General features: G+C 39.5%; 1 protein-coding gene across 2 annotated transcripts in view; it reads left to right on the top strand.

The window, feature by feature from the left end:
• The first annotated feature begins 3,499 nt into the window (after positions 1 to 3,499).
• Positions 3,500 to 21,837, top strand: part of LOC139471683 (adipolin-like) — a 70,933-nt gene continuing 52,595 nt past the window's right edge. For both annotated transcript variants that reach the window (XM_071254134.1, XM_071254133.1), the window contains exon 1: positions 3,500 to 3,904. In XM_071254134.1, coding sequence (XP_071110235.1) covers positions 3,740 to 3,904 — 165 coding nt within the window. In that variant the 5' untranslated portion in view covers positions 3,500 to 3,739. The remainder of the gene's footprint in view (positions 3,905 to 21,837) is intronic.

The following is a 21,837-nucleotide window of genomic DNA, read 5'->3' as shown; positions in this document are numbered from 1 at the left end:
AAAAATCACGTGATAGTCTAAAAGTGAAAGACACAACAGAAAGTATAATGAGTTTGTTTTTTATGTGATTGAAAATTAAAAGAACAGTTGTTCAATCTGATTATGTCTTTTTAACTATCAATCGGTTCAACGAAGATGGGTTTAAGAAATAATTTTTTTTGCAATCACATGACATCTGTCATACTTAAAATGAAGTATTCTTTGAGTGCCGGTTAAGGGCAGTGAAGTTCATAATATATGTATATGTCACAAACATGCTTAACAAAACGTTCCCTATATCACAAACATGCTTAACAAAACGTTCTCTACATCACACACATGCATGACAAAACTTTCCCTATATCACACATATGCTTGACAAAACTTTCCCTATATCACACACATGATTAACAAAACGTTCTCTACATCACACACATGCATGACAAAACTTTCCCTATATCACACATATGCTTGACAAAACTTTCCCTATATCACACACATGCTTAACAAAACGTTCTCTATATCACACATATGCTTAACAAAACTTTCCTTATATCAGACACACGCTTAACAAAACTTTCCCTATATCACAAACATGCTTAACAAAACGTTCTCTACATCACACACATACTTGGCAAAACATTCCCTATATCACAAACATGATTGACCAAACGTTACAAATATCACACACATGCTTGACAAAACTTGCCCTATATCACACAAATACTTGACAACGCTTTCCCTATATCTCACACAGATGCTTGACAAAACTTTCCTTATATCACAAACATGCTTGACAAAACTTTCCCTATGTCACAAAAATGCTTAATAAAACATTCCCTATATCACACACACGGTTAACAAAACGTTCCCTATATCACAAACATCCATAAAAAAAAGTTCCCTATATCACAAACATCCTTATCAAAACGTTCTCTATATCACACATATGCTGAACAAAACTTTCCCTTTATAATAAACATGCTTAACAAAACGTTCTCTATGTCACACATATGCTAAACAAAACGTTCTCTATATCACACACATGCTTAACAAAACCTTCTTTATAGTACTCTCTACTTAACAAAACTTTCCCTTTATCACAGACATGCTTGACACAACTTTCAACTCATTATCGTAACCTGAATATCTGTTTTATCTAGGGTTTTGACGTTTCAAAGTTGTACTCTTTCTTTCGCCACCAACATCTGCTAATTTACTGATTCTGTGTTAAGCAATATTTTACCATTTAGGGATACAACCCGCAATATCCACTATCTTCATCACCTACTGCCGGCACGATCAATTATATCTCCCCCCGACCGCATAATAAACCATCTTCAATATCTGTTACCGGCATAATGGACTATCTTCATCACCTACAACCCAATTTCTCCACTATCTTGATTACATTCGATCCACACGTTTCCAACAGCCCTTGTTACTTTGAACTTGCATAATCCACTATTTTCATATCTACTGTCTACATTACCACTATCTTCATTAACTAATTACCCATGTTATCTTCATTACCGGCAGTATGCATTATCCACTATTTTCCTTACCTTCTTTCCGCATTATCCACTATTTTCCTTACCTTCTTCCCCCATTATCCACTATTTTCCTTACCTTCTTCCCCCATTATCCACTATTTTCCTTACCTTCTTCCCCCATTATCCACTATTTTCCTTACCTTCTTCCCCCATTATCCACTATTTTCCTTACCTTCTTCCCGCATTATCCACTATTTTCCTTACCTTCTTCCCCCATTATCCACTATTTTCCTTACCTTCTTCCCCCATTATCCACTATTTTCCTAACCTTCTTCCCGCATTATCCACTATTTTCCTTACCTTCTTTCCGCATTATCCACTATTTTCCTTACCTTCTTTCCGCATTATCCACTATTTTCCTTACCTTCTTCCCCCATTATCCACTATTTTCCTAACCTTCTTCTCGCATTATCCACTATTTTCCTTACCTTCTTTCCGCATTATCCACTATTTTCCTCACCTTTTTTCCGCATTATCCACTATTTTCCTTACCTTCTTCCCCCATTATCCACTATTTTCCTTATCTTCTTCCCCCATTATCCACTATTTCCTTACCTTCTTTCCGCATTATCCACTATTTTCATTACCTTCTTCCCCCATTATCCACTATTTTCCTTACCTTCTTCCCTCATTATCCACTATATTCCTTACCTTCTTCCCGCATTATCCACTATTTCCTTACCTTCTTCCCGCATAATCCACTATTTTCCTTACCTTCTTCCCCCATTATCCACTATTTTCCTTACCTTCCACACACATTATCCACTGTCACATTTACACACGTTATCCACTATCTGCAATGTCTAATACGCACGTAATGCACTATTTTATTACCCAGTAGTCACGTGAACTAAATTATGTTTAATTCTACAAACACTAGGTGTCACTTAGCGAGAAGTACGTAAAACTCCCGCATTATTCACTATCTGCAATATCTAACACCCACATAATTCACTATTCCATTACCTCTGACACGAACTATCCAAGATTCAATTGCCTTCTTCTGCATTATCCATTATCTGCAGTATCCATCATTTCATTACCTGCACTATCCACGATATCAATTGACTACTACTACTACTACTACTACTACTACTACTACTACTACTACTACTACTACTGAGGGCGGTCGGGTAGCCAAGTGGTTAAAGTGTTCGCTCGTCACGCCGAAGACCCGGGTTCGATTCCCAACATGGGTACAATGTGTGAAGCCAATTTCTGGTGTCCCCCGCCGTGATATTGCTGGAATATTGCTAAAAGCGGCGTAAAACCATACTCACTCACTCAATCACTCACTCCCTACTACTACTACTACTACTACTACTACTACTACTACTACTACTGCTACTACTAATTAGTTGTATCATAAACCACTGTTAGTATCAATTCACATCCCTATTCCAGGTACCAACAGCCAGTATCCTATATCGATCTAGTAAACTCTCAATTCAGCTGTCCCCGACATTCATGAATTAATCTTGCCCACAGCCGAGCAGACTCTTTCAGCCTACACATATGTGAACATGTTTACACAATCAGTTACAACAGACAGTATCAGTCTTGGGGAGTTTAATTTAAGCCAAAACGTCCCCCCTCTTTATCTTTTCTCCAAATCTGTGCCATTCGAGACACGATATAAAATAGGAATCAAAAGAGAAGGGTCGTTTGAAGGGATTTACAAGACAGTGGCTGTCTAAGTGTTCAGGGCAGAGCCAAGCCCCCCTAGTTTTGAGTACACTCCGTGCTTAATCGCCTCCAACGCAGAAAGGGGACACTTCAACAGTAGCTGCATCTAGCATCCATAGTTAGGATTTGTTACTTTTACTTTCCCGATTAGAGATCGCAATTAATTGAAGCTTTCCCGTTCCCCGTCCGTACTGAAGCTCAAATCTCGAGCGGTGGTCACGTGACAGTGCGTTTACATGTAGCCCAACGCGCTGGTCCGGCTCATTCAGTGCTTGGCTTCATGGAATCGGCGCGGTGTAGTGTTTTGTGCGCAGGTAGTGACTTGGTGGAGGGATATAGGATTAGCTTACTTCAAAGCACATCAAAGGGCGCTTAGTTATATCTCAATAAGAGCAGACGACACTTTAAGCAAAATGGAAGCTACGAAAGCGAGCAGACGAGAAATGAAGGAAATTGAAGACTTTGTGAAAGATTGAAATTTAAGGAAAGGATTTTTAAGTGGGACAGAGATTTAGTTAACTATGTTGAATGTGTTTCCCCTCTTGGCGGGGGTATGTGTCTGTGTGGGGGTGGGGGTAGCGGGCACGGGGAGAGGAACGGCGTTCCGGAACGATTACCTCGTGTCCGACAGGGCAGACGAATATGATCCGGAAGATTTTCCTAATCTCAGCACAAATGGAGACGAGGTAAGTCTTAAAGTATTTAACTGATTATATTCATACATCGTTGTTGCTTTATCACGTTTTCTTCACAGGACTTGCGGTAAATTTGTCATCAACTGAAGCAGGTTTCTTTGCCTTATTTTCATGTGGTATATGTTTATTGTTTGTTTAATTGATTGTCATTTCCCTTAAACGATTTAAAGTTTGTCATTAGGCAATAAGACTAAAGACAATAGCTACAAACATAAATCCAAGACATTCTTTACGAATATCGGCGGAACATGATAATAATAAACTATCATGCATTTTGTATATAGTAGTACACCATGTCAAACCGAAAGTAAATAGTTATTGTGTTATGAACATAAATAAATATGAAACATAAGGTTATCAGATAAATATGGAAAGTCTGGTTATATCGCAATGCATTTGTAGCAAACCAATATGTGAAATGGTATCCCTATATATTTAATGAACGATACATGAAGGATTCATGAATTTGTAAATTTGATCATGATGATATGATAATATAGAGAAACGTAACAAATCTCACCCATGCATACTGCATGTTGTTACCGGTGGTTCGATGTTCTCAAGTGACCGTGCATGTCCTCGTGCATGTTGACGTGCTACACACATTGAAGTACCAACACATCATATTATACTAATCAATTATAGAATTATAATACATATGCATTATGTGTGAAAATTGTTATACGACAGTGATGTATCTAATACATGTTACATAGTTGGTGTTTTGGAGTTTGGAGTCTTGGCGACTGTTTTGATAACGTTTGACATTTTCTGGTCAAATCTAATTTGAAAGTGTATACTTTCTTCTGTCCTGCAGTTTGCTACAAGCATTTCATTAATTACACAGTTACTATATTTACATTCAAGCCACCGACATGACTCAAAAGTGAACAAAAGAGATTTTTAAAATGGATAATCCACTTGCGTATGAATTTCAACGAATGTACATGTATTGAACAATATATATGTAGTGTGTTATATATTTGTCAGATATATCTGAAATTTATTTGAAATAAACAGAGCCGAAAGCCTGTGTCTGTCATGTCAGCAAAACCAGTGTAACACGAGACATGTTATATACTAGATTCTTAGGAAACAGCAACGAGCATGTATGCCACTGTAATATTTAACAAAATATTGTTAAATCAAGTTCGCAGACCCATGACCTGTCAAACGACTTTGTTTTGTTCTTCTTGTGTGTCTTGTATAATGGACTTTTCGTCTACACTCCCGTAAGGGTCAATTCATAATTTATTATTTAACTAGATTGTTTTCTTTTTAAAATTTTGGTAATACCAAAAACCACAATGCTTTTCTATCGTTTATGGATCTGTATACAAAGGAACCTTGATAAAATAGACAGCTTACAATCGAGTCAAAAGTGTGACGATTATGCTTGCTTAATCAAGAACACGTCCACACATACCTACGACGGATGAATCTGAACCTTTTTTTGTTGGGGGGGTGGGGGGTGGGGGGTGGGGGTAGATTTGTTGAGTTGAGTTACGTTTCACAAAGTGCTAATAAGATAGGTGACTATTGACAAGAGGGCCTGTTCATGATCAGTCTCGCGCTGTGTTCAATTTCACCATCGCACCAGTCCGTATAAACAGAACGCGACTACTTGCAGTGGAGCACATGGACATGCACACTTGCTCCAGCAGTAGATACAATGTTTATGGAGTTATGGCTTGATCATGTTTCTTTGATATCAGCAAATTAGTAATTACGACAAGGGGCCCAGCACAGATTGAGTACCAATGCATGATGAGATTATTAGCATTTGGTGATGAACTCAAAATCTCATGAATCTTGAATTCTCTGAAGCTGAGATAGAGAGATTCTTTTATAGGTTTCTTTTGATATGGGATCATTTGATAGGTGAACACATAAAGATTAGAACTTCCATCTGGGGACCTTGGAACGAGCTTAAATAAATAAGAATATGCACGGCAGGGGCTGATAATCTAGAACCCACCGATCTGAATGAGCATATTTAAGCAGTTGATATACACATATATATTTTCTGACGTGGTTTTCTATGACTAAGATTTGTTTCGGCATGTGTCAAAGGCATGTATTCGTTTATGACATGAAGGGGTTATAATTTGGCCTCAACAGGTACTGAAGAAACATTACTCGTGCTGTGTTTAAGTGTTCTGTTATCAATAGATTGAAAGGTTATATCTGAACATGTCGTTAATTTATAAGATTTCATTTTATATTTTTATTGATGTAATTCATTTTTAATAAAAGGGACAAAGCCCTTTATATATTCACAAGAGACGAGTGTGCGATTCCGACTTTATCACAAGCATGTGTTTATGAATCACTATCAAATACCTGATGTTCGCGCAAAGGTGAACGTGTCCGTCACAAACGCATGCAAATGCAGGCAAATTGTTCACCGAAATTGTTCGTATGACGCTTTTTGAAATCATGGTAAAAACTAGCATGCTCTATTGTATCACAAAAGTTGTGAAATGTAAATACGAAAGGCTGGAGCTGTGGGAATATTGCTCGACATGAAGGAAAAGTTTTTTGATAGTCATCCCTCATGTCTGTCACACAGTCTTGTGGAGAGTGTTCTGTCATTCCCAATGTTTCTGCATAGATCTAAATATGAAATAGATAAGGTGGTCTCACCTATATCCTATATTTTTAGTTCAGGTGGGTAAATAAATCAGTGGAAGGGAATTGGCTATTTGATGGTTATAGAACGATATCAGATCATCGATATACCTCAAATGTACGTTAAACTTCTTGGCCAAATTACCTTGTTTTGACATTTCCAATCCGAGCAGAAATTTCAGTTGTTGCCTATGGAGATGCTTACTGCTTACCTAAATATCTTACCATCAAATTGAAAGACAAATGTTATTTGAGATGCATCGTCTTCATATTGATATTTATATTAGGTCACGTGGTTAGAAAGAATGTCCGGGAAGACTATGAAAGGTATACAAGCTGGAAATAGACCCTTCAATACTTGAACACAATTGTAAACCAGCCAATATCAACCAGATCAGAGCAAGTACTTATAAGGATATGTGTCTATGAATGTGGCTCCATACACCAAGTGGAGCAACGTGTGCAGGGCAGCGTTATTAACTGAAACTCCATGAACTCGACACAATGTTAAAATGATGGAACCTTTTGGTTCACGAATAAGCCTGTTATTACCCACACACTAATTGTATCAAACAACGGATATGTCGATGTGATGCGATGGTCTCGAGGACATCGATGTGAGGAGGTTTCACGATGAGTTATGTACAAAGTTTATCCTTTGTTTTAAGTCATTATATTTGTTATTATCAGTTTAGTTTATCTTTTTCACTTATTCCAAATAAGACCGTCTCTTTCAGAATTCGTATCCCCTTAATTTGCAAAGTTTAAAACAATCAAAACAAAGGTATTTAACACTAAATGTGCCAATGTTAGAAGAATCGATCAGGTAGGTTTCTGAGATTTGAGGTGTGTCCGTTATTCAAGAAACTGATTGCAAACAAAGGGCAATGGCTGTATGGAGATGAGGCGGGGAATAATGCTCTTTGTACATGGACATGGATGATTGTGTATGAAGCAATGTGACCCAGCTCTTATCTCATCGGCAACATGTTGATGCAATGTTATCGGATATGGCCCCTGTAACTTGTCGGGACTGATTGTATTGTGCAGGTGGTATATTTGGACTTTTCAGTTTGATAAATGTACTATCAGTCATATAAAGTTAGAACATAACACACAAAATAGATGGAAGCCATGCTGATACAAATACAAATGGTCATCTTTTGATAATTCACGGATACTACTGGTGCCCCTGAAAATAACAACGAGATGAAGTCAATATGATGAACATGTCTATGTAATCAAATGCTTCATGTCAGGATATGCCTTTCATCCATCGAACGTCTGAGACAATATGTATAAATGTTGTACACACAGAGTGTGAACATGACCAAGGCTATATAAAGTCAACATGTGTATGTGACCCTCTCTACATTATGAATGATATCCATAAAGACTAATTAACATCATATAATTACATCACAAAGACTCACATGAAATCAAAGACAACACGTTTGCATGTATAAATTGTCAATGCAAGAGAATATCCAGCCAAGATTTTCTGCCGAAACAGATTCCACTTGGCGTAAAGGGCAATTAGCTGATTAAATATTAGGAATGGATTTGAAAGTCAGTGATGACACCATGTGTTCGCGGAAAGAGTAAGCATTTCCTGCCCTACCGGTAGCACCCGCCATTCATACAGTTTGGATCAAATTTGCAAGTATTTATTGCCTGACGCACTTCATGTAACACTTCATGCTCACGTACTTAGAGCATCTCATTTTCACGTCTTTTGATGTTACATATATCAACACACAACTGTTTCAACGAGTGTTAACATATTTGATATAAAAAAAGACACGTAATAGATTATTTATCATCTCAAATCTTTCATCCAACCTTTTCAGTTCGTTAACAATAATAACCAATGCTGAATACCCTTCAGCTTCTGTGGCAGATGGATGACTGATGTCATTTGAGGTATGACGTCATATAAACCGAATACGTCACAATGGTCTGCATGGCATTGTGATGCAATTCATTATCTTCTAGCTTGATCTCACCCAGGCGATAACTCCTGTTGAAGCCAGTTTGCGATGATAAAGTTATAAATACTATTTGATATAGATGAACATTTTTTTAACGACATGATTGCCACATATGAAACCTCATCAGAGGAATAGGGAATAACGCTGTATTCCCATTCGAACATACAGTCTCTTCTCTTTACAGAACAAAAGCACAGTCATCTTGTACATCAATTTGAAGACAATGCATATAAAATATCAGTTGCGAATACGCATGTATGTGTTTTCAGCCTGTTCTTGTGCATAAGAATATAAATCATTGAACACCATTAAAAACACCATATGAAATATGTACAGAGACGTCATGCTTAATAACGTTAAGACTGAGACCTGGTTACCATCGTGTAGATCTAGTTACCACCGTGTAGACCTAGTTACCATCGCGTAGACTAAGTTACCATCGTGAATACCGAGTTACAATCGTGTATACGTAGACCTAGTTACCATCGTGTAGATCTAGTTACCATCGTGTAGACTTAGTTACCATCGTGTAGATCTAGTTACCATCGTGTAGATCTATTTACCATCATGTAGACCTAGTTACCATCGTGTAGATCTAGTTACCATCGTGTAGATCTAGTTACCATCGTGTAGACCTAGTTACCATCGTGTAGATCTAGTTACCATCGTGTAGACCTAGTTACCATCGTGTAGATCTAGTTACCATCGTTTAGACCTAGTTACCATCGTGTAGACCTAGTTACCATCGTGTAGATCTAGTTACCATCGTGTAGATCTAGTTACCATCGTGTAGACCTAGTTACCATCGTGTAGATCTAGTTACCATCGTGTAAACCTAGTTACCATCGTGTAGACCTAGTTACCATCGCGTAGACTTAGTTACCATCGTGAATACCGAGTTACAATCGAGTAGACCTAGTTACCTAGTTACCATCGTGTAGACCTAGTTACCATCGTGTAGACCTAGTTACCATCGTATAGACCTAGTTACCATCGTGTAAGGAGAGTTTGTATGTTAAACATGAGGATAATGGTCCAGAAAGCTTCTTTGACGTGCTGTACGAATTCATTTGTCCTACAGACAGGGGGGTCCAGCCTCTGTAGCAATATTCCTACAAGTCTACGTGAAGTGTTCTTTCCTGTGAATATTTCAGTATTTATGCTAAGTTTAGAGGGACGGAACCATGGCATCTGTGTTTCCATTTGTTCAACGAAGCATTATTTACAACATGTATATTCAGAAGTGAGTGAGTTGATGTTGACACTGCTTTAAACAGTATTTCAGTCATATCACAGCGTGCCAGAAACCCAAGGTCATACAGGTCTGGGTTCGCGTCTGGTGCTGACAAACGGAGATATATAACCAGGACGACTCTGGGATGCAACCTTTACCTAGAAACTACCCATGATCAACCATATTCTTCACGTGGCATCCGAGTATGAACGCCATGGTTTGATACCGTTGTTTCAAATAAAGGATAATTCAAAGACACAGTGTGTTTACCCCATGTCTTTATATCTACAAATGCCGCATCATAAAGGGTGCTTCTAAATCTCTCTGGGGCGGTCAGGTAGCCTAGTGGTTAAAGCATTCGCTCGTCATGCCAAGGACCTGGGTTCCATTCCCGACATGGGTACAATGTGTGAAGCCCATTTCTGGTGTCCCCCGCCGTGATATTGCTGGAATATTGCTAAAAGCGGCGTAAAACCATACTCACTCACTCACTCACTCACTCACTCACTCACTCACTCACTCTAAATCTCTATACTCAATTCAAAGGAAATCCCTCCACCCATTTGGGGGCACGGGTGGCCCAGTCGTCTAAGGCGCCGCGATTCGCTGTGCAGAGTAGCGTCCCTTGGGCACGCCACAAACCTCTGATTGTTGGTTCGAATCCCGGTTCGCCCCAATTGTTTTTAGGTTTGTCAGCACCATACCCGTGCTCGTGGGTTTTACCGAAGTGGTAAACGTCTGAGACCTTCGGGCTTTCCACCCACATCAAGCTGACATGCCGTGATATAACTGGAATACTGTTAAAAGCGGCGTTAAACCAAACTCACTCACTCACACTCGCTCCATCCCTTAATGAAACAACTCGGTAACAGATATAATGACAACTATTTAACTTTCATATTGGATTATATTTTGTAATACGATGTCAACCCCTCTGGGGGGATCAACGCAAATCCTTTAAAGAAATCAGTTAACCCCATTGAGTAACCTTATTTAACCATTAATCTCTTTTGTGGGAACCCACTAGTCTCTTCGATCAAACAAATGAAACAACTTGATGAAAACGTGTGAATCCTTCTTCAAAAACGTTAACCAATGTGATAAAATACGTTAACCCCTCACATGAATGCATTGATCCCCTTTGGTGAAAATTCATTAGCCCATTGATTGAAAACACATGAACCCTTTTGATGAAAACCAATCTTTGTCATGTAACAGAGGCAAACATGCTACGTTTTCAGCAAGGTTGACATGAGTGGTGTAATTTGATAGATTCATAGAACAAATAGGATTCCACATTCAGATCCTCGGGTTTCCACCCATAGGTTAATGGGGTTTCACAAAGAGAGTGACACGGGATAGAATAGGTCTTCAGCAATCCATGCTTGCCGTAAAAGGCGACTATGCTTTTTGTAAGAGGCGACTAGCGGGATCGGGTGGTCAGGCTCGCTGACTCGCTGACACGCTGACATGTCATCGTATACTAATTGTGTGGATTGATGCTCATGATGTCAATCACTGGATTGTCTGGTCCAGACTTGATTATTTACAGACCGCCGCCATATAACTGGAATATTGCTGAGTGCGGCGTTAAACAACAAACAAAACATCACAAAGAGAGTAATGGGTTCCCGCAAAGAGAGTAGTGGGTTCCTCGAAACATTTTGAGGTTTAACAAAGGATTTGTGGGTTTCCACAAAGCGATTAATGTGTTTCCAAAGAGATCAGTGGGTTTCCACAAAGAGATTAATGGTTTTCCACAAAGAGATTAGTTTCAACACAATGATAAGTGGGTTTCCAGAAAGAGATTAGAGGGTTTCCATGAAGGGGTTAATGGTTTTCCACGAAGAGATTGGTGGGTTTCCACAAAGGGATTAATGGGTTTGGATCAAATGGGTTTCCGTTGAAATGGTTAACTAGGTTAATCAAAGTGGTTAACTTGATTTTATCAAAGGGTTTGCCTAAATAAGAGTACGTGTATTGTTTTTTTCTAGTTTTCAAACAGTTCGCACAAAAGGCGGATAATGTTACAAACAGTTCTTTCTGTTCACTTTACTATATTCGAAAATTTAAATGTATATTTTAATGGACATGTTTCTCATTACAAGTGCATGTATGCTACTTCTCATATAACTGTTTCAAATACAGCAGCTCGAGACGAACGTGTCTCACTTGGTATTGACTTGCCACGATTATCTCGCCCCGTGTTGAGTAGATACGAAAACATCGCTGTAAGTACATGTATTTTAAATTAGGGAGCAGTTTATCAACACATGGGTTATGTGCTGCTCTCGCAGGTATGCTGCCAGGATCAAATAGTTAGCATTCACAGGCGAGAATCTTCTCACCAAATGACGTTCACCTTGTTTCCCAGGCGTATTGAACCACCAATGTCAGCACACGACGAACAAACCCTGCCCCAGTTGGTACTGTCATAAAGACATTAATAGGATCCTCAAAATTCATTTTTTTACGTGTTAAGATTCTGAAAAATAATAATTGTTTTTAGAATATTCTTCTACTTTATTTTGTATTTAATATCGTTATTGGCCTCATATTATGTATTTAATATAACTTTTGGCCTCAATTATGTATTTCATGCGAATATTTTCCTCAATTATGTATTTGAAATAATATATCGTGTGTAAAAAGAGATACAACTGTTTCAATGTTATCTAAGGTTAGCATTTGATTTTGTATTAAACTTCATAGCAACAAACTGTATAAGGGAGCATCCACTCGATTTCAGTGAAGGAATAGTTTGTTCAGAAATGTGCCCGAAATTAATAGTTTGTTAACAGTAATGTAAAAATGAAGTTTGGAAGCAGTTGTGTAAAAATGAATAGTTTGTTAGCAGTGGTGTAAAAATTACTAATTTGTTGGCAGTGGTGTAAAAATGAATAGTTTATTATGTGTCATATTCCGAAATGTCAATATTTTGGTCTCAGTAGTGAAAATGAAAAGATTGTTTGTTGGTGCTCAGGAAATAAATAGTTTGTTGGATAAAGCTAGAAAAAAATAGATTGAGTAAAATCAAATAAAATGGATGCTCCCTGATGTGAAATAGGTTCATACCCTTTTTCAAGATTAATAACGAACCACTTAAAACTACTGAAAACTATTTAAACCTGTATACAGGATTTTTGTAAGAATGTTGACTTACATGCTACTTTCCATAAAACTGTCTAAGTGGAACCGATACGAATTTTCACCTCGATTAATTAACAGCTTGTATGGCGAAATTCCCGGAGAGCATTATAGCAAATACACATTTTCTCCATTAAACAGTTGTGTTTTTTACCTTCATCCATATGTAAACACTGAGGTGTTTACGCGTATACCATCGTGTATGTTTTTACTTCTGCATGTGGCGCTTCCTTATGACTAGTCGTCTCAATTCAGCTTACTCCTAGTACTTGGAAACGGTCATTATTCCTCTGAAACGATCAGACAAATTGGCAATATCTAGTCAGTGCCATGTGCAAGTCATATGCACTTTTCAATTTCATTTTCAAGATGATAACTCCAGTTTAAGTTCCTCCACTTGGCATCTGATGGAACACTGGAAGGTAATGAGAACAATTAAGTATAATTTTGTGAGGCTTCTCAAACTCCGGCGGGCAATGGAGGCTCATCGATCTGTTGGGCAGATGTAAAGTGCGGATCGAGAATTAATGCGGACGGGCGGATACTGGAATTATAAACAAAAATCTGCACTGAATACACATATGTGTATGCTATTTATTGTCATGCGCATTGCTCTCATCTGCACGTGCTGCGTTGTGTTAACCCTATACACGCCCAGCGCGTACACATAACCCGGATTTCATGGATGCCATTCTCCGAGGTGATGTCATCCTGTACGTTTAACCTCATCAACAAGACAATTGTTGGATAAAGAGCGTGATAAGATTTGGGTAAAGATTGCCTCTCGGTTGTCTGTCTGTCGTCAATTGAAAGATAATTGTGTATATCTCACTAATGATAGAGCGATCCCTCGGTCTATCAGTTGACAAATAAAGGACCCTGTGACGTCATGATACCCAAACGTTAAACATTCCTGCATACGATAAGGCTGTAGGGTAGCCATGTGGGTAAAGCGTTCGCTCGCCCTGCCTGTGACAACGTTTTGATTCCGAACATGGGTGCGATGTTGAAAGCATATTCTTTGTCTCTTGTGATATTTTGAAATATTATAGTGAAATATTAATCAAATATACCCAAATGTAGACAATTTAAATCCAAATATAGTTGTAGTTGGTTGATTGCTTTATTGTTTAACGCCGCACTCAGCAATATTCCAGCTAGATGACGGCGGTTTGTAAATAATCAAGTCTGGACCAGACAATCCAGTGATTAGTATCATGAGCTTTGATCCACATAATTGGGATCGATGACTTGCATCAAGCAAGTCAGCGAGCCTGACCACCCGATCCCGTTAGTCGCCTCCTACGACAAGCATAGTCGCCTTTTACGGCAAGCATGGGTTCCTGAAGACCTATTCTACCCCAGGTCTTCACGGGTCAAATGATGTTGTATCAAATTATAATTCTGTTTTATGTCAGAAGCGAATTTCGGATTAATCGCAAAAACTCTGAGGGTTCCCACTATCGGGAATTGACAGTGATTTGTTTCTTTATGGAGGATCACACTTTGGTTGGTGGGTCACACTTTGGTTGGTTGGTCATACTTGGGTTGGTAAGTCATACTTTGGTTGATGGGTCATACTTTGATTGATGGGTCATACTTGGGTTGATGGATCATACTTGGGTTGGTGTGTCATACTTTGGTTGATGGGTCATACTTGGGTTGATGGATACTACTTGGATTGGTGATACAAACTTTGGTTTTGATTTAAACTTGGGTTGGTGATTCATACTTGGTGATTCATACGTGGGTTGGTGATTCATACTTGGTGATTCATACTTGGGTTGGTGATTCATACTTGGGTTGGTGATTCATACTTGGGTTGGTGATTCTTACTTGGGTTGGTGATTCATACTTGGGTTGGTGATTCTTACTTGGGTTGGTGATTCTTACTTGGGTTGGTGATTCATACTTGGGTTGGTGATTCATACTTGGGTTGGTGATTCATACTTGGGTTGGTGATTCATACTTGGGTTGGTGATTCTTACTTGGGTTGGTGATTCATACGTGGGTTGGTGATTCATACTTGGTGATTCATACTTGGGTTGGTGATTCATACTTGGGTTGGTGATTCATACTTGGGTTGGTGATTCATACTTGGGTGGGTGATTCATACGTGGATTGGTGATTCTTACTTGGGTTGGTGATTCATACTTGGGTTGGTGCATATGTATTCATTTTTATCAGAATTTAACTTCTCTAAGCGAGTATATTTTCTTCTGCATAAATTAATTGGAAACAAAGGGACACATTCCGCAATAATTGACCGCCGATGCTGTTTCAAATGCCAACAGATTCTGATTACATATCCTTGTCCATCTGACAATTATGCTGCAACAACCAGTTGTCTATAACAACCATCTTTTTATGACAACCGCCTGTCCGTGACAACCATCTGTCTGTCACAACCTTGTGTCTATGACAACCATCTGTCTGTCACAACCGTCTGTCTTTGACAATCATCTGTCTGTGACAGTCATCTGTTTATGACAACCATACGTATGTGACAACATCTGTCTGTGACAACCGTCAGTCTGTGACAACATCTGTCTGTGACAACCATACGTCTGTGACAACCGTCAGTCTGTGACAACCATCTGTCTGTGACAACCGTCAATCTGTGACAGTCATCAGACTGTGACAACGATCTGGGTGTGAAAACTTCTGTCTGTGACAACCATCTGTCTGTGGCAACATCTCTCTGACAATCATCTTATTTTCAAAAAAGATACCACAGATATATTTTGGGATGTTGGTAAGAGGTACTGTGGTGAGTACTGTGTCAGTGGTACAAGAACACTGCGTTCCTCCAGACGGTCGCAAGTACTGTGTTAGTAGGTACAGGAAAATTATATCTCACTCCGGATGGTCGTAAGTACTGTGTTAGAAGGTACAGGAAAATTATATCTCACTCCGGATGGTCGCAAGTACTGTGTTAGTAGGTACAGGAAAATTATATCTCACTCCGGATGGTCGCAAGTACTGTGTTAGAAGGTACAGGAAAATTATATCTTACTCCAGACGGTCGCAAGTACTGTGTTAGTAGGTACAGGAAAATTATATCTTACTCCGGATGGTCGTAAGTTCTGTGTTAGAAGGTACAGGAAAATTATATCTTACTCCGGATGGTCGTAAGTACTGTGTTAGTAGGTACAGGAAAATTATATCTTACTCCGGATGTTCGCAAGTACTGTGTTAGTAGGTACAGGAAAATTATATCTTACTCCAGACGGTCGCAAGTACTGTGTTAGTAGGTACAGGAAAATTATATCTCACTCCGGATGGTCGCAAGTAAGTATTGCAGTGGAGCGGTTCCAACACATATTAGATAATCGATTTCGAGTTTTACATTTCAATATATGTACGTCACTTTGTACCCAAATGTGTACGTGGTTTGTCATTTCATTTAAATAGAACAGAAATCTCCTTTTTATACTGAATATACAGCTGGGGTTTATCTTCCCCGGTTGTACATGAACGTGAGCTACAGAACTTGAATCGGACTATCTGTTCAAAACAGGAAGCGAATTGTGATTTGAACATGAGAAAGCCAAAAGGCCAAAATTCCCTATAGACGCAAGATAGGGCCGACGTAAACATCGTTTACAACTACGAAGAATACACATGTAACGAAAAGTACCCCACGACGATCCCTTGTGACGACGTAAAGCCACTGTACGGGTGGCCCAAGTCTAGAGGCAGGGTATTAACATAACAGTCAAAGCTCGGGTTAATCTCTTCGTTTCCAAACATTCACTTGCTCCCCACTAGACATCAGAGTTGGGACTATAGCAAAGGCTCTCTTATTTTCTACGAACGAGAAACCGTCAAGGACCCTACATAGACTAAAGCTCGTGAAAAGCTTCATGGCCAGATGAACTTTATACCGTGCTGGGTGTTGAGGGTTTGTCTACCTTTGTTGAGCTCCCCTATATCGTCTGTCGGAGATAATGAAGCTGTCGTCTGTTGCTCCGTTACATTTCAATAGTTGTTCACGCATTTCATCATCCGGTCCCTTCTCCCGTGTCATTAACTAACGCTAGTGCGAGCTCACTTTTGTCCCTATTTTAACTCCCAAAACTTCTGGCGCCGGGTTTATAATACTTGAAGACATTGCAGTCGTGAAGCTTGTGTAATTAGCGCCACGTCCATTCAGCATGTGCACGTGCAGTCCATGCATGAAAGACCCGTGCTTTCTGCGCGTGCAGCGGACGTGCATGCATGTTCAATATGGCAGACGTGTCTCCCAGTTGAGATGATCTTGACTCCATTGATTTGACTGAGTGAAGCGCAAAAAATGGAGAGAAAAGTTGCCGAGGGATACCGACTGGTTGTGTAGAGATTCTCTAATCCATGAAGAGATTTTACACGGGGCTAAACCCGAGTAAAGAGCTAATTCAATCGTGTGCTTTGTCGCCAGTTTGGAAGTCGGGTGGGCACTCAGTCGCCTAACTAATCTCCACCGATCGGCTCAATTTTCATGTTTTATTTAGCATGTCTGAACGATGATAAGGGTCTATCGCTGTACATGTCTATGGCTAAGCTCTGTCCCCTCCCGATAACACTGCTGCCCCCTTCACATGGAGTCGTGGCGAGTCTCCCCCACCGTGGTGTTATGTCAAGCCCCCTTGAAACCCGGCTGGTTAGAAGTCTCCGATACTTAACCCAGTGCTCTTCACAACCCAGGTGGTCCTTCCCATTCATCATATGCGCTATTATGTTGAAGATGCGGGGTTACTTTCGGTGAAGCTTAGCTCATTTACATCTGGATAAAGTAGCCACAAAATATCTTTGAAGTCGTCATTTGTGAAATGTTAATAACACGAGACTGTAATATTCCTATAATCGTGAATGGGTAACTCTTATTCTACTCTGGTCTCGTCTTCTTCACCTAGGAGCGGTGAAGCTCCGGGTTCGATTCCCAACGTGGGTACAATGTGTGAAGCCAATTTCTGGCGTCCCTGATAAGGCTGAAAGCGTCGCGAAGCCTAGACTAACATTTAGTCTCTGAAATCTTATATTACACAATATCCTTCTTGACTCGAAAAATAAAAATATATCCCTATGCTGATTTCAGAATAGAGCTAGCTTGAGCTGGCTAGACTTGCTTTTGTATGCGTTTCTAGATTATTATTTTTTCATAAAATAAATATATTCCACGGTCATGGTGCAGGACTACGCGAAGCCCAACTCAGTTGCGAACATTCCTCCCTTCTTCACCAGCTGTTTCTCCGTCCGTTCTGCATGTAAATTGAACTCGCATTGTGCTAGCAAATAATATAAACCTTATTTCAAGCTGTAAATAGCTCGGGACAAGCGAAGCAGTGACTGACTCAAAACAGTCGCGACGATTTATGCTATCGGCGCACAATGACACGCGACCGGCCAAGACAGAGCATGACAACCCGATCCATTTAATCGCCTCTTACAACAAGCCTCGGACATGGGGAACCATTTCTAACCCGCAATGGGTTGGCCGAGTCATCTAAGTCGCTGCAATTCGTTGCGCTGAGTTGACCTTCAGACGTGCCAGAAACCTTAACCTTTTATTGGGGGTTCGAATCCCGGTTCGCCTAGATCAAGTTTCTTGGATTCGAACATATGAATCCTAACACGCCTTGGAGACGTCATAAACCACTAGACCACCCGTTTTAATCCTACTGATGCTGAATAGCAAAGTATTGTGTTTTCAAATGTATGCATGTCAAATATTTGACGCATGAGAGACAGAGAGAGAGAGAGAGAGAGAGAGAGAGAGAAAGAAAGAAAGAAAGAGAGACCTACAGAAGTCCTTCAAGGGGACGTTTTACGCCTCCCTGTGATAAAATGTTCATATCTGCCCGACACGCATATCACATGAGCATGCGTCAGATGCCAAGTGTGTCCGTTTCAAATACGGGTACATGGCTCCTTATAAACGGAAGCATCAATTGTGTCTAAACCTTTAAGAACACAAACACTACTTTGACGCTATTGTTGAACATTAAAACGTCGTCTTCCCCATGTCAAAGTACTATGTGTAGATGTTTGACGCAGGGCAAATGTCATTCTACAATTACCATCATCCAATAGTAAAACTCGACACAAACGTCTATGGTCGTAATCCCGTCACCAATCACTGAAACCCGACTCCGCCATTTTGTAAAATACGAAACTAACGTCTAAATCAACGGACGTTTAATGTCAGCCAAATACCCTATTAGACTATCGAATTAAACGCAATGGGTTTGTATAACTTGTAATTTTGGAAATCTTTCTCAAATAGTGGAGCACTGACTGGCGGAGTGTAGTTTTAACGAGCATTTAACGGTATGCTTCTGACGAGTGATGGGTCGTATTTGGTTTGTGGTTTATGGCTTGTGTCTGAGGAGGCTAAGCGTGGTCATGATCAAACGAGGTAGAGTTTCTTAAAGGACTTTCCACGGCTAGGAACTGGAGGAGAAGCTAAGGAGGAGGCAGATAGGGTAATGGCAGGAATGGCAGGACTGCCAATGAGAAGACAAGTATCTCATAAACACCCTTCCACTTACCGGGCTGCTGATAGTATAGATTCCCCACGACCGATTATCTGCCTTCGGTGATGTGATAATGACGGTGATGACGATTATCATGAGGTTGCTGATGATGACGACGATGAAGATGATAATATTTCTACCATACTGTATATTTATTATGATACCTGATTTTGGTGACGAGTTTGATGATGATGATGATGATGATGATGATGATGATGATGATGATGATGATGAAGACAAACACATACTCAGAGCGAACCGGGATTCGAACTGCAGTTTCTGACACGCCTAAAAGACAACTCTGCCGATGCCTCACTGTACTGGGCGACCCGTGACCCTTGGTGAAGCGCGGTGTGAGAGTTCAGGATCCTCTGATGTAATGATAATCTGCCTTACACGCAGAGGGAACGTGTGCAGGGCTCCGTTATCAGTATCTTACTTCATTTAAAACATTGTTAGATTAACACTCATTATCGACCATTTTACATAATGAACAATAAACCACTTATGAAGGTATTTTGTAAAGATGTATGCGCAGAAAGAGAAATGTAGTGACAAGGGACAAATTTTAAATTTTAAAAATGTCACCCATCTATTAATTGAGACACAAAACAAATGTTTCATATAAGTAGATTAATTGGTTAAAAAAAACTGTGAATAAATTAAATATAAAAGTGCTTGATGTCAACACAAATCATTTCTGACAAACTACCCAGGGTAAACCATATCAATCTGTCATTGTATTGTCAACCGCAAGTAATAAGACGAAGTTAAATGTTACAGTACCATAAACAACACAAAGATTTTATTCATTTATTCTGTTACACATTACTTTTCTGTGAACTCAATCCACAAACACACACACATACACACACACACACCACACACCCCCACACACACACACACACACCACACCCCACACCCCACACCCCACACCCTCTGAATATAACTGTTTAGACTGTGCTAATATTATTCGTTGGGGGATTTACAAAGGGGAACTTGTAATTGTACACGTCGATTCACAACCAGCAGACTGACCAATTGGATTGTATCGTTATAGGTTCCAGGTGCTCGTGTTTCAACAAGTATTTCTATGCATCAAAGAATGCATGAATGCATTTGGCATCCTGAAAGGGTTATGAACACTTCAAACACGCTTGACTATTCACAATTACAAATCGGATAAAAGTGTGTCATTGTTCCAACAGATGGCCTGATACAACGGTCTAGCCCGAAAAGGCATATGTCACTGTGAAGGTTTTTTCCTGATAATGACAAACTTTCTTGGCAACTACAAACAGAATACTCTCTGACTTTTGCAGATGCAATATACATGAGGCTACATTTATGGAATATTGTTTCTTGTCACTTTGTCAAAAATGGAAATAGGTCGAATTTCTGTCGGCTTTACATTTTTATTATACAAACACTCTTCTATCGTCTCAAGGGCGACTTAAGTTGTATACTCCCAAGAGAGACTATCATTATTATTAGTAGTAGTAGTAGTAGTAGTGTAAGTAGTAGTAGTAGTAGTAGTAGCAGTGTAAGTAGTAGTAGTAGTATCCATAGTAGTAGTAGTAGTAGTAGTAGTAGCAGCAGCAGTAGTAGTAGTAGTAGTGTAAGTAGTAGTAGTAGTAGTAGTAGTAGTGTAAGTAGTAGTAGTAGTAGTAGTAGTAGTAGTAGTAGTAGTAGTAGTAGTGTAAGTAGTAGTAGTAGTAGTAGTAGTAGTAGTAGTAGTAGTAGTAGTAGTAGTGTAAGTAGTAGTAGTAGTAGTAGTAGTAGTAGTATCCATAGTAGTAGTAGTATCCATAGTAGTAGTAGTAGTAGTAGTAGTGTATAGTAGTAGTAGTAGTAGTAGTGTAAGTAGTAGTAGTAGTAGTATCCATAGTAGTGGTAGTAGTAGTAGTAGTAGTAGTAGTAGTAGTGTAAGTAGTAGTAGTAGTAGTAGTAGTAGTAGTAGTAGTAGTAGTAGTAGTATCCATAGTAGTAGTAGTATCCATAGTAGTAGTAGTAGTATCCATGACAACAATGATAATCAGAATCTCCTGATTTGGTAAAATCTGGTCGCCAGAACTGGTTACATCAAAAAGTACAAATTGGAAATGGAAAATTATTCTAATATCGGAATCGGAATTCATAAAATGAAACAAAGTTTTGGTGTGGGTCGATCGATGATGAAAAACCAGAAAAAAGCCTGCCCTTAGTTGAAACTGAGTTCAAGACACGCATCTGTCAATATCCCTGCGAAAAGCGTTGGACAAGTGTGTGATAAAAGCTCCCTTCAATTTGTATTAGAGAGCGGGGCCTCGTTCACTGCTATGGCAGTCTGTTAACCCTCGTAGTTACCTGAGTCATGCGTTAAGATGGCTTTAGGAACAGGGCCCTGGCGAAAATAAGAAACACGTA

This window comes from Haliotis cracherodii, unplaced genomic scaffold (genome assembly GCF_022045235.1).
Source record: "Haliotis cracherodii isolate W230 unplaced genomic scaffold, xgHalCrac1.p SCAF_23, whole genome shotgun sequence".
Classification (NCBI taxonomy): domain Eukaryota; kingdom Metazoa; phylum Mollusca; class Gastropoda; order Lepetellida; family Haliotidae; genus Haliotis; species Haliotis cracherodii.
The sequence above is the reverse complement of the archived record's forward strand: the minus strand, read 5'-3'. Positions and strand labels throughout refer to the sequence as shown.